Source organism: Carassius auratus, linkage group LG48F (assembly GCF_003368295.1).
Source record: "Carassius auratus strain Wakin linkage group LG48F, ASM336829v1, whole genome shotgun sequence".
Lineage (NCBI taxonomy): Eukaryota > Metazoa > Chordata > Actinopteri > Cypriniformes > Cyprinidae > Carassius > Carassius auratus.
The window spans coordinates 1,148,993-1,162,576 of record NC_039300.1 but is presented as its reverse complement, the minus strand read 5'-3'; the positions used below and the strand labels follow the sequence as shown (position 1 = coordinate 1,162,576).

At 40.5% G+C, this 13,584-nt stretch overlaps 1 protein-coding gene across 1 annotated transcript in view; it reads left to right on the top strand.

Annotated features, from left to right (window-relative positions):
* Positions 1-1,154: 1,154 nt before the first annotated feature.
* LOC113068622 (synapsin-2-like) overlaps positions 1,155-13,584 on the top strand; it is a 61,692-nt gene continuing 49,262 nt past the window's right edge. The window contains exon 1 of the mRNA XM_026241398.1: positions 1,155-1,686. Within this exon, the coding sequence (XP_026097183.1) occupies positions 1,155-1,686 (532 nt within the window). The remainder of the gene's footprint in view (positions 1,687-13,584) is intronic.

The window sequence follows — 13,584 nt, the reverse complement described above, 5'->3', positions numbered from 1 at the left end:
TCAACGGTTACTCCATCGCTGCTTCAATAACACCAGAGATCAGTCTCGAAAGACTGATTCTCATAGTACACTATATAGCAGCCTGGAAACTACTGCCAAATGTGTCTTAGTGGGTCCTGCACACTGCAGGAAAAAGTTACAAAATCCAGTTTGGTTCTCCTCCTCTCCATTCAGCGTGGTCTCTTCCCACATGTACTTTATAGTTCCAAAAAAGGTTGGGGGGTAGTGCCAGATTTTCGATCTGTGCCTGTTAAACTGCTCAGTCATGCGACTTAAATTCTGAATGCTCACTATCAAACAAGTCATGCCTCAGATCAGGTCCGAAGACTGGTTCATCACAATCGATGCATACTTCCATGTCTTCATCTTTCCCAGTCACAGAAAGTTCCAGAGGTTTGCTTTCGGGGGCAAAGCTTATCATTATCAGGCTCTTCCTTTTGGCCTTGCTCTTTCACCACACTTTCACAAATTGTGTGAATGCAGCTCTGGCTCCCTTGTGACTCCAGGGCTTCCACATACTAAATTATGTTGATGATTGGTTGATTTTAGCTCAATCAGAGCAGATTGAGATGTTATTCTTAAAAAAGACCTTTAACACTAGCTTGCTCTGTTCTTTTTCTATTTTATCTGTTTTATTTTTATTTATTATATTATTTAAAAGCCTGTTCTACGTGTACTGCATTTAAGCCAACTGAGACTTGTCATAGCACTTATATATGATTGCTCTTTTGATGTTTTTGATGGCTTCCAATGTCCTCATTTGTAAGTCGCTTTGGATAAAAGTGTCTGCTAAATGACAAAATGTAAATGTATTCTTGCTCACATTAAAGAATTGGGGTTAAGACTAAATGCCAATAAAAGTGTGCTTTCTCCAACTCAGAGCACCACTTATCTGGGCGATTCAACCACAATGCAGGCAAGTCTGTCTCCTGCTCGGATCAAGTCGATCCTCACTGCAATCAAGTGAGTAAGAGAATGCTGTCCAGCATTTTCAGAGATTATGGGTTCTGATGGCAGCTGCCTCCAACGTGATACCTTTTGGCCTGCTGTACATGAGACCCTTACAGTGGTGGCTCAAGACCAAAGGGTTCTTCCCGAGGGGAAACCTGCTTCACATGCTCAAGGTCACGTGGAGGTGCCTATATGCCTTAGACATGTGGAAGAAACCTTTGTTCTTGTCTCAGAGCCAGTTATTGGGAACTTCTTGTCACCTTGCATTCCTCACTGGTTGGGGTGCGGTCATCGGTGGCTACCCTGCTCATTATCTGTGGAGTGGTTGCCATCTCAGTTGGCACATCAATTGCTTGGAGATGCTGTCTGTGTTTCGAACACTGAAACGCTTTCTCTACATGGGAGATCCTTGTCAGGAGGGACCTCCTTTCACAAGCAGAGGGCATGATATTCCACCCCGCCCGAAGTTGGAACAACTCGTAACATTCGGTCTCTCAACCGAGGTTGTTGAAACCATCCTCCAATCTAGAGCTCCCTCTACAAGGAAGCTGTACACCTTGAAGTGGAAGCTTTCACTTCTTGGTGCAGAGACCACCAGCTCAACCCCTACTGGTGGCCAGTCATTGGGCAGACATGCCCTAGCTACATGTTTCCTCAGCAGTGCACTGAGGCTGAGGCCCCCAGTAAGAACTCGTGTTCCCCAGTTGGACCTGGCCGTGGTGCTAGAAGCACTTTGTAAGCCTACATTCAAGCCTATTGAACAGATTTCTGACCACCACCTCACAATAAAAATCTAATTTCCTTCTGGCGATATCTTCTCTTCTAAAGAGAGTTGGGGTTAAACAGACCTTCTCAGTGGCCCATTCCTATTCAGGCACTGTGTGCCTGGTCTGGCCAAATTATTTATCTAACCTATGGTCCCTATGGTTCCCTCTGTTACACCACAGCCTATCTTACTACAGGTCTTCTACAGAGCACTGGACACAAACATCCACAGAGCTGCCCTTTGGAGAAAAAAACTTTTTGTGTGCTATGGTTCCCCTAAGTGGGGTCTTCCTCCTAAGAAGCTATCTTCCTGGTCATTACGTCACCCACCTATGATGTCTCGCCCATCTATTTGAACTGATTACACATGTGATTCAGAGCGTGGTCACGCTGGAGGCATTCCCACAGTGTCTCTTTCCTTTCAGGTAACCATGGTAATATGCGTAACCTGGAGATGTTTTCATGACATTAAACTAAATCAATCCAAAATTAAAAGTATTTTTTTTTCAATCTGTTCAATCTTTTGTACAATACATTGTACAATACATGTACAATCTTGGTACAAATAAATTTAAGTGTTGTCAAACATAAATCATAATTGCATTAACCAAGTATTTGCACATCATTGCTTATTTATATATCATTTTTGTCAAATTAGCAGATTCTAATTCATTCTAGCACTATACTTTTAATGACAGCTGGTCAAACACATCTGCTTTGATATAGTTGAGTGGCTAGTATGTGAAAAATTCCCAAGCCAACATCTCCATTAGCTCCTCAGATCGTATCCCTGCCTCATTCTCTTAACATCTCTGGATCTACAGGAGTGGAAACCCGGGTTTGTGTGCCAGATCTCTACTCAGCACTGCATGTCTGCTAATTGTGTGGGTTAGCAGTGGCTAAGGATCTCTCTGCACTGAGGCCAGCAATCATAAAGATGGGTGCGGGTGGCCTGGCCCAAGCCAGCAGAAATCCAGTGTGTGTCTTCCAGGCAGAGGAGAGCTGATCTCAGGTTGCAGGGAGATGGGCCAGAACTGGCACTCACACGCCCTGAGAGACCTGATTATTCACCGCACTGTGTTCCAACGCACTGGTCTCATGGAAGAAATGCTTATTAAAACTGGAACATAAATGTTTTTGTTTGCAAATGATAATTTTAAGGTAAAATTTTAAAGGTAAATAATTTTAAGGTAAAATAAAATTTTAATTTAGGGTGCATGTGTTTCTTTGTGCTGGTTTTACATATAGTCTTCAACACAGTCACACAAAGAAATGTTACTACTGATCTTTAGACAGTATTTGAACTTGAATGTGCATTCATATTAAAATAAGTATCAATATTCTGATTTTGTATGGAAAATTACCTTTCAGAGCAACGCACAGTGGTGTTTAATTTTTGAATGAATCCTTGTTTTAAATGAATCAGTCAATGATTCAATGGCCCATTCATTAAAAGAGTAATTTATTGAATTCCTGGATGACTCAGCAGTTGGCAGTTTTAGATTCTTATTTAGAGTATTATTCCATAAATCATTTTCATAAAAAAATCCATATTAATAAAAATAAATAAAAAAATGTTAAAGTGATAGTTTAACCAAAAATTATAATTCTCTCTTCATTTACTCACCCATAAGTAGTTTCATTCATGTAAGATTATAATTATTAATTAATTAATTAATTAATTTATTTATTTATTTATATCTGTCTGGTTGATTTTGGAGGGGGTTTTAAGTTTTTTTTATAAGGGTTTAAGTATGGCCCTAAAGGATGAGGAAACGGCCATGTTGGCTCTTTGTAAAGGCGGTAAATGCAGCTCTGTCTGTGAGACTCCACCAGCATTCAGAGCTCCATACAAAACCCTTTGACCACTTTTGTCTACCCGGGACTACCAGGCCCATTTGATTAGGGCTTTTTCTCTTTCTTCTCTATAGTTTTTTCTTGTTTTAACTGACCAGTGGGTCCAAGAGTAAAAAAAGGGGCGTCAGGGTGTCAAACTTAGTCGCCTCGTTTTCAGTCAGTGTTTTCTTTTCTCTCTTTCTCTGGTGGGAATGAAACGGCCACTCGCTCTGGTGGCTCTATTCCAGGGGGAATCCCAGCTATAGCGCACAGGGTTTAACAGATGTCAGGCCCGCTCAGATCAGACCCCCTGCTCAGATTGTAAAAATTAAACTCATTAGAGAAAATGAGTCACAGCCCATTTGATGAAGTTCAGCATATGAGGTGAAATGGTTTTGTAGTAAATCACTTAAAAGCAGTAATTAAATTGCTCCTTGTTCATACAGAGGCATTTTTGGTGACTCACTATCGGATATTGGTATTGACAAGAGCATATTGCATCTTTAGCATTTTTTGGTCTGCAAATGAACAGGATTAATTTTATTAAAGCCATATAAGTTACAATTATAAACAAAGGTCTTCTGTGATTTCTTGATGGGATGAGATATTGTTGACTGTGGTTTTACCAAAGGTCATGTGAACTTTCATTGGACTCTGGACATTGTATGTTGTATGGGCAGTTTTACCACAAACTGTTATATTACTCAGAAAATTGGCAGAAAGTTAGCAATTAGTTTCAGTTAAAGTATTTATAAAGATATTTGGAAAAAAAAGTGTTGAAAAAATAAACACATTTCCATCTGGATGGAAGATCCTGAGCTGGAAAAAGTAGGTATATTTTCTGTCATTTTACCCAATTATAACCTTCATAGTGCATGAGTGTAAATTTAACTTTATCCCATATTCTCCATTCAAAATAAGCAATTTCCCACTTTGAATTTATGTTAAAGAAAACTTTGAACTGTGGAAAAAAGGAGCAATCTTATATTTTAGTGCCATGCTTTGACTGTATTTTCAGTAACTTAATTATCTCTCCCTTAGTTTATATTAAACGTTCCTCACCCACTAAATCAAACCTTGCTAGGGAAATAAATCCATCTTTTCTACAGAAGTTGGAAGTGGATTCTCTCCTGACGGCACTTGACATGTCCAGATCTCAACATGACAAATGTTCAATCAGATGTTCTTTAACAGTTCTTTCAAGCCTGCCAGCTCAAGCTTGGTAGTTCTTTCAGGATTATGCAGAACCAGAGAGGCAGACTTCTTTCCAACTTGGTCAACCAAAAATAATAAATCTATATTATACATAGAAATCCTTATATATATATATATGCAGCCATAACTTTATCCCACTGCCTCATCCAAACTCACAATGCAGCAGATCTTTTAAATTATGTTGAAATACATCATATGCACACACCACATTAATGTTAGTATGTTTTGCCAAAATATCCTGCATTCTTTAGTGTTCACTTAACAAGAACCATAATGTTTTATTTATTAACGCATTTGGAGGAAAAAAAAAGGTAATGTACTTTTATGTTATGACATTGCAATCACATCGTTCTAATGTGCTGTAATTCTGTTTAAATTGGCTCTTAAAGTATTGTTGTTGTTGTTGTTGTTGTTGTTTTATTATTAATAATTCATCAGTTGAAAATAGAAGTTTTGTCAAATCAGAATCAGTTCCATTACACATGCTGTGCAGTAAAAGCACCTGACCGCTGCCTCTGCCCGCCTAAGCGTGGTAATAGATGGTGTGAGTACTTATGCATGGCAGTAAATGGCTTTAAGTGACTCTGTGCATCAGGGGGCATAGTTGGCTCTGTCTTTGGTCGTTTGCATGCGTTTTAATGAGGCATTCACTGCACCCCAGAGACAGACCTGATGGAGAAAGGCCTGAACAGGACCATTGACTATGCCAACTGCAGCTCGGGCTAAAATAAACAGCAGAATTACATGCTTTAGTGAGCGAGCCCCCTATAAAACAGCCCTTAGAGACCACAAGCCTGGCCCTCCTCCCTGTGTGACTCTGTCCCTCCAACAGGGAAAAAGAACCCAGTGTTGAATTTGCTTTCTTTGCATTCTTTTACTCTGAAACCATGGCAATGCAGTCATCATAACCTTGACCATCCAAAGAAAACAAAGGTCCATTACAGTCAGAGAAACAGAAGAATGCAATGCTTGCAGGAGTAAGTTTAAATTAAAGCCTCAGATTAAAAGTGTATGATCCCTGTCTGTTGAACGTGAAGTCAATTAATGGAAGTTGGAGAAAATTGGACCATGCTTGGGAGGTGCAAGTCCACGCTGACCCTACATTTCAAACTCCCACTCTTTCTTCTTTGCTTAAGTATTTGTTAGGAACCTTGACCGATTCTTTTGGGAACATGACCATTTTCCCTGATTAGGGACCCTAACTGTTCACGTAAGGGTCTTATTTCATCTATAAGTGCAGTCCACCGTTCTCTCAGAAGCCTTTTCCGCAGGCGAGGACTAATTTCACTGTTCCATTTTAATCTTGTACACTTGCCTTTGAACCCTGTCGTGGTGTCTTTAGGGGCCCTATTAAAGACCCAAGTCAGACCGTTTCTAGGGTGATCGAAAAAATCTGGACCAATTACCTGTGACCCACCATACAAAAACGAGAAAGCACCAGAAAAAAAACATAAAATAAGATACAAAGAGTATGAAAGAGAGAGTGAGAGAGTTAATACAAAGCATTTAAAACACAACCAGAGGCTTTTATGATGAAATATGAATCAAGGTGCTGGGAACTTTGTCTCTGTCTCCTGTGTATGGATAGATGAATTATGGGGTCAGCACTGCATCAAGACTCAATACAGAGAGAAAGAGAGAGAGAGAGAGAGAGAGAGAGAGAGAGTCCTCAGAATGGATCCCCAGGTTTTCTAGTTTTCACGCCCAGCAGTACAGTAATTGGCTGCGTTTGCGGCTCTTTGTCTGCTCCACCGGGAAACCCCAAAACTGTGGTGCTATTGTGATCATTGAACCTAGCTGCACCAAGAGACATTTTGAGCCACCCAACGGACATGTCTACTTGCAAGCCTACAGCTGATATTGTCTTTGCTACATTGTTTTGCACAGTTTCGGTTTCAACAGGAGACTCGTTGTGTTGAGGATTTTGGAGACTTGGTGAAATAATAGTCTAGCTGCATCAGGGGGCGAATTACAAGAACACCTGAAAACCGACAGCATCCTTCAGCTAGTATCAGTGGAACAAACTACCCAGGCTCATTGGAAATAGTTGTTTCTACCTACATTTCTGCAAAACTCAAAAAACATACCTATACTTGCGAATTGCTGCAGTTTCCCAATTAATTGAACACTAGAGGCAGTAAAACTTGACAACATTTATTTCTTTTCACACAAAGTATGATTTACAGGAACAGAGTGTGACCTAATTTTCACAAAATTCCTTGTATAATATTATTTTATGACTTCAAAAACAATTTCAATATGCTGTGAAATTTGAAAACTGATACTTTTTAATGTCAGTGTTACATATCCAGCTTAATAAGAATGAGTTTTCAATCAAAGCAATTTTCTCAGTAGCTCACTCGATATGGTGTTGCACTTGTGAGGTGAAGAGCTCTGAACCCTGTGAAACTACAGTTCAACAAAAATTAAAATAGCATGATCGCATCAGCGAATGTTTTTTTATATCACTTTTGCTTTCGTTAACACTATTGTGTAGGTTTAGTGTTGGGTCTGGTGTAGGGGGTATGTTATTTTCCAACATGATAGAGCATTAAACTTTTAGTTACACTCATCAGACATTTGAATTCTGAACCGCCACAATATGTACCTGAAGCAATGTAATAAAGAGTGCAGCAATACACGCTGTACCAATATAATAAAAATGTTCATAGTCATGGGGCCCTATTATACACCGGGTGCAATGCGACGCAAGGCCCGTCCAGCTCCACGTCATTCAATTAGCTTATTCAATTAGCTAAAGAGGTGTGTTCAGGCACATTGCTGGTGCAATGCTGTTTTAAGGAGCTGAAAATAGACTGCGCCATAGTAATAGCATGTATCAGAATTAGGCTATCTATTTTCTCGCACACAAGCAGCTCTGTTTCATCTTTGCGCTTGCCAAATTTCGCTGTGTAAATAGCAAATCCGTCACATCACGAGCGCAACTGGCTCTTAAGGAGAATGGAAGATGAGACTCTGATTGGTTTATTGCACATTACGCCCAAAAAACACCCATTAATCATTAAGAGAATAGGGACAACCCGTTTAGACCATACGCCCGGGCGCACCAACAATTTTTCCATCGTTAAAATAGCAAAAGTGGATTTAGACACGCCATGAGTGCACCTGTGGCGTGCACTACACTTTGTGCTTAGATCGTTAGAATAGGGCCCATGTATTGAACACGCATTTTAGTGCCACTCACTGGACATATCTCTTTGAAACTGCCACGAAACATGCAATAAGGTTTGTAATATCAGTGTTGCAGAAATGTTGCCATAAGCACTTATATTTAAAATGAGACTGGATTGGAAACAATAGCTAGTGGCCCAAAAGTAATTGTAACTTAGCTTCATCATTCACAATTTAAGGTAGTCACTTGGTTGTCTTAAAGAAAGGTTAAAAGGTAAAGTTAACACGTTTTCCATTCTGAAGGCATGCAAGGACACAATATCTCAAACATGAAATGCTTTTCTTGATTGACTTCTTTGATAAGATCCTAACATCAACTGGTCCAAATGTGAGTCCAGCCAATTCCAGGCACAAGCACAGAAGATGAATTCAGATGTGCAATTCACCATGCATGTACTTCTCATGAGTCGAAGTTGTAAACAGGCAACTGGCACATCACTTTGGCATAAACATCTGACAAACATTCAGAAAGGTTACTTCCATATCATTCCCAACTTTGGTGGTCCTGCACAACACACCTTTCCCACAGACACAAGGCTGGCAGGCTTAAACTTGGATTGGTAAATAGCTCTTAAAGTGGCCATCACAGCTCATATATGAATGCCTCAAAAAATTCTGCTGTCCCTTGAGCAAAGATGAAAGATTTCAATTATGTATTTCCAAGGATGCCTTGCAACTGCACTGAGATGAATGGGAATGCTGAAAGACAGCAGACCTACTTGGTCCTTATGCTGCAGCGAGCCTTATGTTAGTTAGGAGGATGTCTTCCTTCTCCTCAGTCCTGCTAGAAATCTTTCCATGAAATATTCCCAATCCAAACACTCTTGAACTCCAGCAAACCATCTCATTCTGAAAGGCAACTCTCGCCGCAAAGCCCGTGCCATGACAAACACTCGTTTAATACACAGTCACTCCCACCAGCACCAGCAGGAGCCGAGAGGCATTCTTCAAGATGAGGGAAACACATCCCTGGCATTTGTGAGTACAGCCGGGTCCAGGAACAGAGCTCTGGATAGTTCTGGCTCATATGTGGTTTCTTTATGGAGATTGGCTCATCTGCCAGGCCTCTCTGTCTGAGCCCACACCAGCATTATGTGTTTATAAGAGAGCTGTCTCAAAGCCAGACAGCTCCTTCCAGGACCACGTGACGTATTGTGCATCTGACGGGGATTTGTCAAAGGGAGTATCTCTCATTCATCAGATATTTATCTACTAGATTAAACACATCTTTCATATGAATGTATTAATTGTGGAAACCCAGTGGTGGGATTATACATTAGAATATTACGTAACTTCTGGCAAACAGAGAGAAAGAGGAACCTAATAAGGGCTCTAAAGAGTCTTAAAAAGGCAGGACTTTCACTGCGGGCTGTTTGATGGCTGGTGTCTGGGGGGCGTAATCGAGGGGATGCATGATGTTTTGTCTATTATTAGGTGAGAGGAATCTAAAACAGATTTTATGAAACAAAGTTGTGTGATGAGGCATGTCAGTGCACATGTAGCAGAACATGATGCAGATTAAGTTATCGGCCCACTCCATAAACACACACACATACTCCTACAGAAGAGAAATGCACTGTGATGGAGGAGAATGGTGTTTATGAAACGGTGGGATAGAATATGGAATCGTTTCTTCTCAGGTTAAGTTGCTGCATTGAAAAAGAGTTTAAAGCAAACTTTATAAAATTAGCTAATCCAAATAAAATTATCTGGTCATCATTTACTCACCCACATGTTGTTCTAAACCCATCTGCCATTCTTTCACAGAACACAAAAGGAGGTGTTTTGAAGAAGTTCCCCTATACTGTTTTAAAAGGATCATATGATGACATTTCAATTTTTCCTTTCTCTTTGAAATCTTACAAGCTGTTTGTGCATACATAAGATCCCTAAAGTTGCAAAGACTAAAGTCTCAAAACCCAAGACATATTCTTTATAAAAGTTAAGACTCGTCCACACCATTCAAAGCAACTACTGAGCTGTGTAGAGTAACACTTGTTGTTTGTCCTTTCTCCGGTCACAAATGCCGACATGGTTTTATGTTTACACTCCGCGATACGCAATGCAACACATAAAAAGACAGAATAAATCATTATAATGAAAGTGAAAGTGATGTGACATACAGCCAAGTATGGTGACCCATACTGAGAGTTTGCTCTGCATTTAATGCATCCAAAGTCCACACACACACAGCAGTGAACACACACACCCGGAGCAGTGGGCATCCATTTATGATGCGCCGCCCGGGGAGTAATTATATTCAGTAATTATGTCCCCACTGGATACAACAAATGCCTCGTTTGTAATTGGTTTTAATGTGTTTGTCTTGTTGCGCCGGGACACAGCATCACAGTATGGCATAACATTTACATCACATGCTTGAGCTATTCAGCCAATCACAATGCACTGGATAGCTGGCCAATCAGAGCACACCTCGCTTTTTAGAATGATGAGCTTTGTAAAAAAAATGTGTTTCAAAAAAGATGGGCACAAAGGACTAACTATAATGTACAGTATGTGGAAAATAATGTTTTACATTGCATTACACCAATTACACAAAATAATGCTCATTTTGGCAAAATCATATGACTCCTTTAACAAAGAAAGTAAAGGGGACGGATGCGCCAAGATCCAATAGTGTGGGAAAATAAATATAGTAAATATATAATATATAAATATACATTCATTTTTGCAGATCCGTGTGAAAAGGGATAATTTTGACATTATTATGATCTGTATATTTAACTTTTCAAAACGCAAAGGAAAATCAATTTTTAGTACAATTGTTGTTGTGCAATTGCACCCTAAATTTACTAACTGGAATTAAAACTTAAATAAATAAATAAATTCTAATAACCTAAATAGTATATATATATAACAGTACGTAAATAATACTAAAATAACTTGTGTGTGTGTGTGTGTGTGTGTTTGTGTATGCGTGTGTGCATGCGTGTATGCGTGTGATGATGGGGTCTTTATTCTTCCCGCTCCACTCCTCGCCCTCCCTCCCTCATCCTTCAAAACCCATGTCGGCCATAATAAACCTTTATACACTGTGACACTCTGGGCATGGAGATTATGACCCCCATATTTAAGGAGCAGTCGGGGAGGGACGCGCACACACACACACACACAAATGCGTGTGCACACACATAAACTTGTTTTGTGAAAAGATTAATGGTATGAATGATTTGCTTATCAACTTTGAAGATGTGAGCTACATTTGTTTGCATGGATGTAAATGTCTTAAATATGTCTGTGAGTGTGTCAGGAAGATGGAGAGAGATTCCCACAGTAAAATCACGCTTGCGTCAGTAACCGCCACTGTAAAAGTGTCAGTCACCCATGTCCACAAGTCTCTCTGATCCGAAACAACCTCTCTGACCTGCCCCCTCTTCCTCCCATCAGCATTCCCGGTCCAGTGTGGCTTATTCCCAGTCGCCCTCCTAAGTCATGAATATTAGGGACTCACCTTCATACACACAGCGATTGTGACAACACCCAGGCCTGTTTTTCACAAGCCTCTCAGAGATGCCCAAAGCATGACACTATATTTAACCCAACAGCTGGGATTCATGCGTCACTTTTCACCTATGAGCTAATTTCAGTCTCTCATTCCACTCAAATCTTCCTTTTGCTGCTCTAATCCTCCCTGGGGCGTTGGGGCTGATCTCAGATCAGTTTTGAAGAGATGTTAAGCCTGTAAATGTGGAGTAAAGCTTAGAGAGATCAGTGAGATTGTTTTGGGAAAGTGTTCTGGGGTGAAGAGTAGACCAGCTCACATAACTTGTGATTACATAATACAGCCACATGTAGTCCGAGACGCTTGATACGTCTGTGTTTACATGTCTAATACAGAGCAGTAATCAGCTCATTATACCTAGAATTGTTAGACTAGAGATGTTTGCTTGAAGAGTGTGATTACTAGAGACCACTAATCTTATGTTTCCTCTGAAAGACCTTTTCCATCATAGTTTAAAGCGTTTCGGTACATGACTATGTTGGGATATTCTTCTTCTAGCAACTTGTATGACTAACTACTTTTTCAAAACACTGTCTTTCCTCAGCTCTGCTCACAGTGTCTCCTGTTCTCTGGCTCTCTTCTGAGTTTTGGATGTATGAAGTGAAGCTCTGTAATAGCCTGCTAATGGGGGAGTTGACCTCTGACCCGCTCCTCTTGTCAGGGCCAGGCTGAGTGTCGGAGAGGGCATATAATGGCTTCCATGAAGGGTCTGGGAGGTCCCGCCGGCGTGCCTGATGGCCTTGCTCAAAGCAGGATGTTCATTTGGTGGATGGGAGGCTAATGCCTCCTGTCACTTGTCGTCAGGTTTGATTAGGAGCGCAGGCTGCTGTTTCCCCGTTTATTAGTTTACAGGGTGATGAAATAGTCTGTGTTTTATTACAAAGGCTTTGTAAGAGATCTGCACAGCAATTTAAGGGTGGCTTGCACAGATGTGCACACATACGGCCGCGTACGAATGCAGATGTATACAAAAAGTTAAGTGCCAGTAAATTTATGAGGATATTTCGCTGAAAACAAGAACGACTTGTTTCTGGATTCAATCCACAGTGGTGTATATGTAACACACTCTCAATCTCTCGTAGAGCACCTAAAGATCTGCCTCTGGAAGCAATCCTGGGTCATTTTGGTGTAGCTTACAAGAACATGAAAACCAGGCCTAGCATTGGAGAGGCCATGTCTCATCACGGTCTTCCGGAAGTGGTGAGAACATCTATCGTGTCAGAGAACCAAGCTCCTTAAACCTCAAAGATGATGGATTGAAAAAAAAGGAAAAAACAATGTTGTTTAGATGAATGCTTAAAGCCCATATAAGCCCCTGTCAAAATGTTTCAAAATATATTTTTTAACCTGTAGAAAGTAGATAAAGTCAAGGTCAGGCAAAGTGATTCATGACAGGATAATAATGTGCCCTCTGCTGGTTAGATGAGCTACCATAGTTCCTTTGAAAGCCTGAGGAAAAACAAGATGGCAAGTGGGAATCCAACTTTGATTTTGATTCGAAATACTATAAACTTGAGGATACCAGGGCTCATGCCATTAGACAAGGTTAGTCTGTTTTCTTTTTATGAAAAAAAATACAACCATTTTTTAATGAAATATTGCTGCTCAGGGCACCACCGGACCCAGCGCGATTTAATATGTGACCGAAAGATATAAAGATCTTGATGATAATATCTGACGGATCCAACTTTTGAAGTCCATGTGTCTGCATTTGTTACGTCTGAGTGTCACCGGTTTAAGGGCTTTGTTTATCTGTGTCAAACATGGACCAGATTATGTCCAAGACAAATTCATTAGTGCGGGAGAGGACATCAGACCATCAGTCTTCTGGACTTACTTAGCCAACACATCCATTTGACTGGAGAGTGTTTTTGAAGACGGATGAAACTCTGTGACGTCTGTGCCTCGTATGAGGCAAGCAAATGTGTAGAGACGGACCTAGCCTGAAGAAACTTGTTTCCTTCATCCAGACTTTTCACAAATGAATCCTTAATCACAAACAAACCGGGTCTTATTCCACCCTTCCTGTATGTTGCACAGGATTTCATGCATTCAAAGCAGGGACAGAGATGAAACACACCGGGGATTTTGCTTGTTTAGCC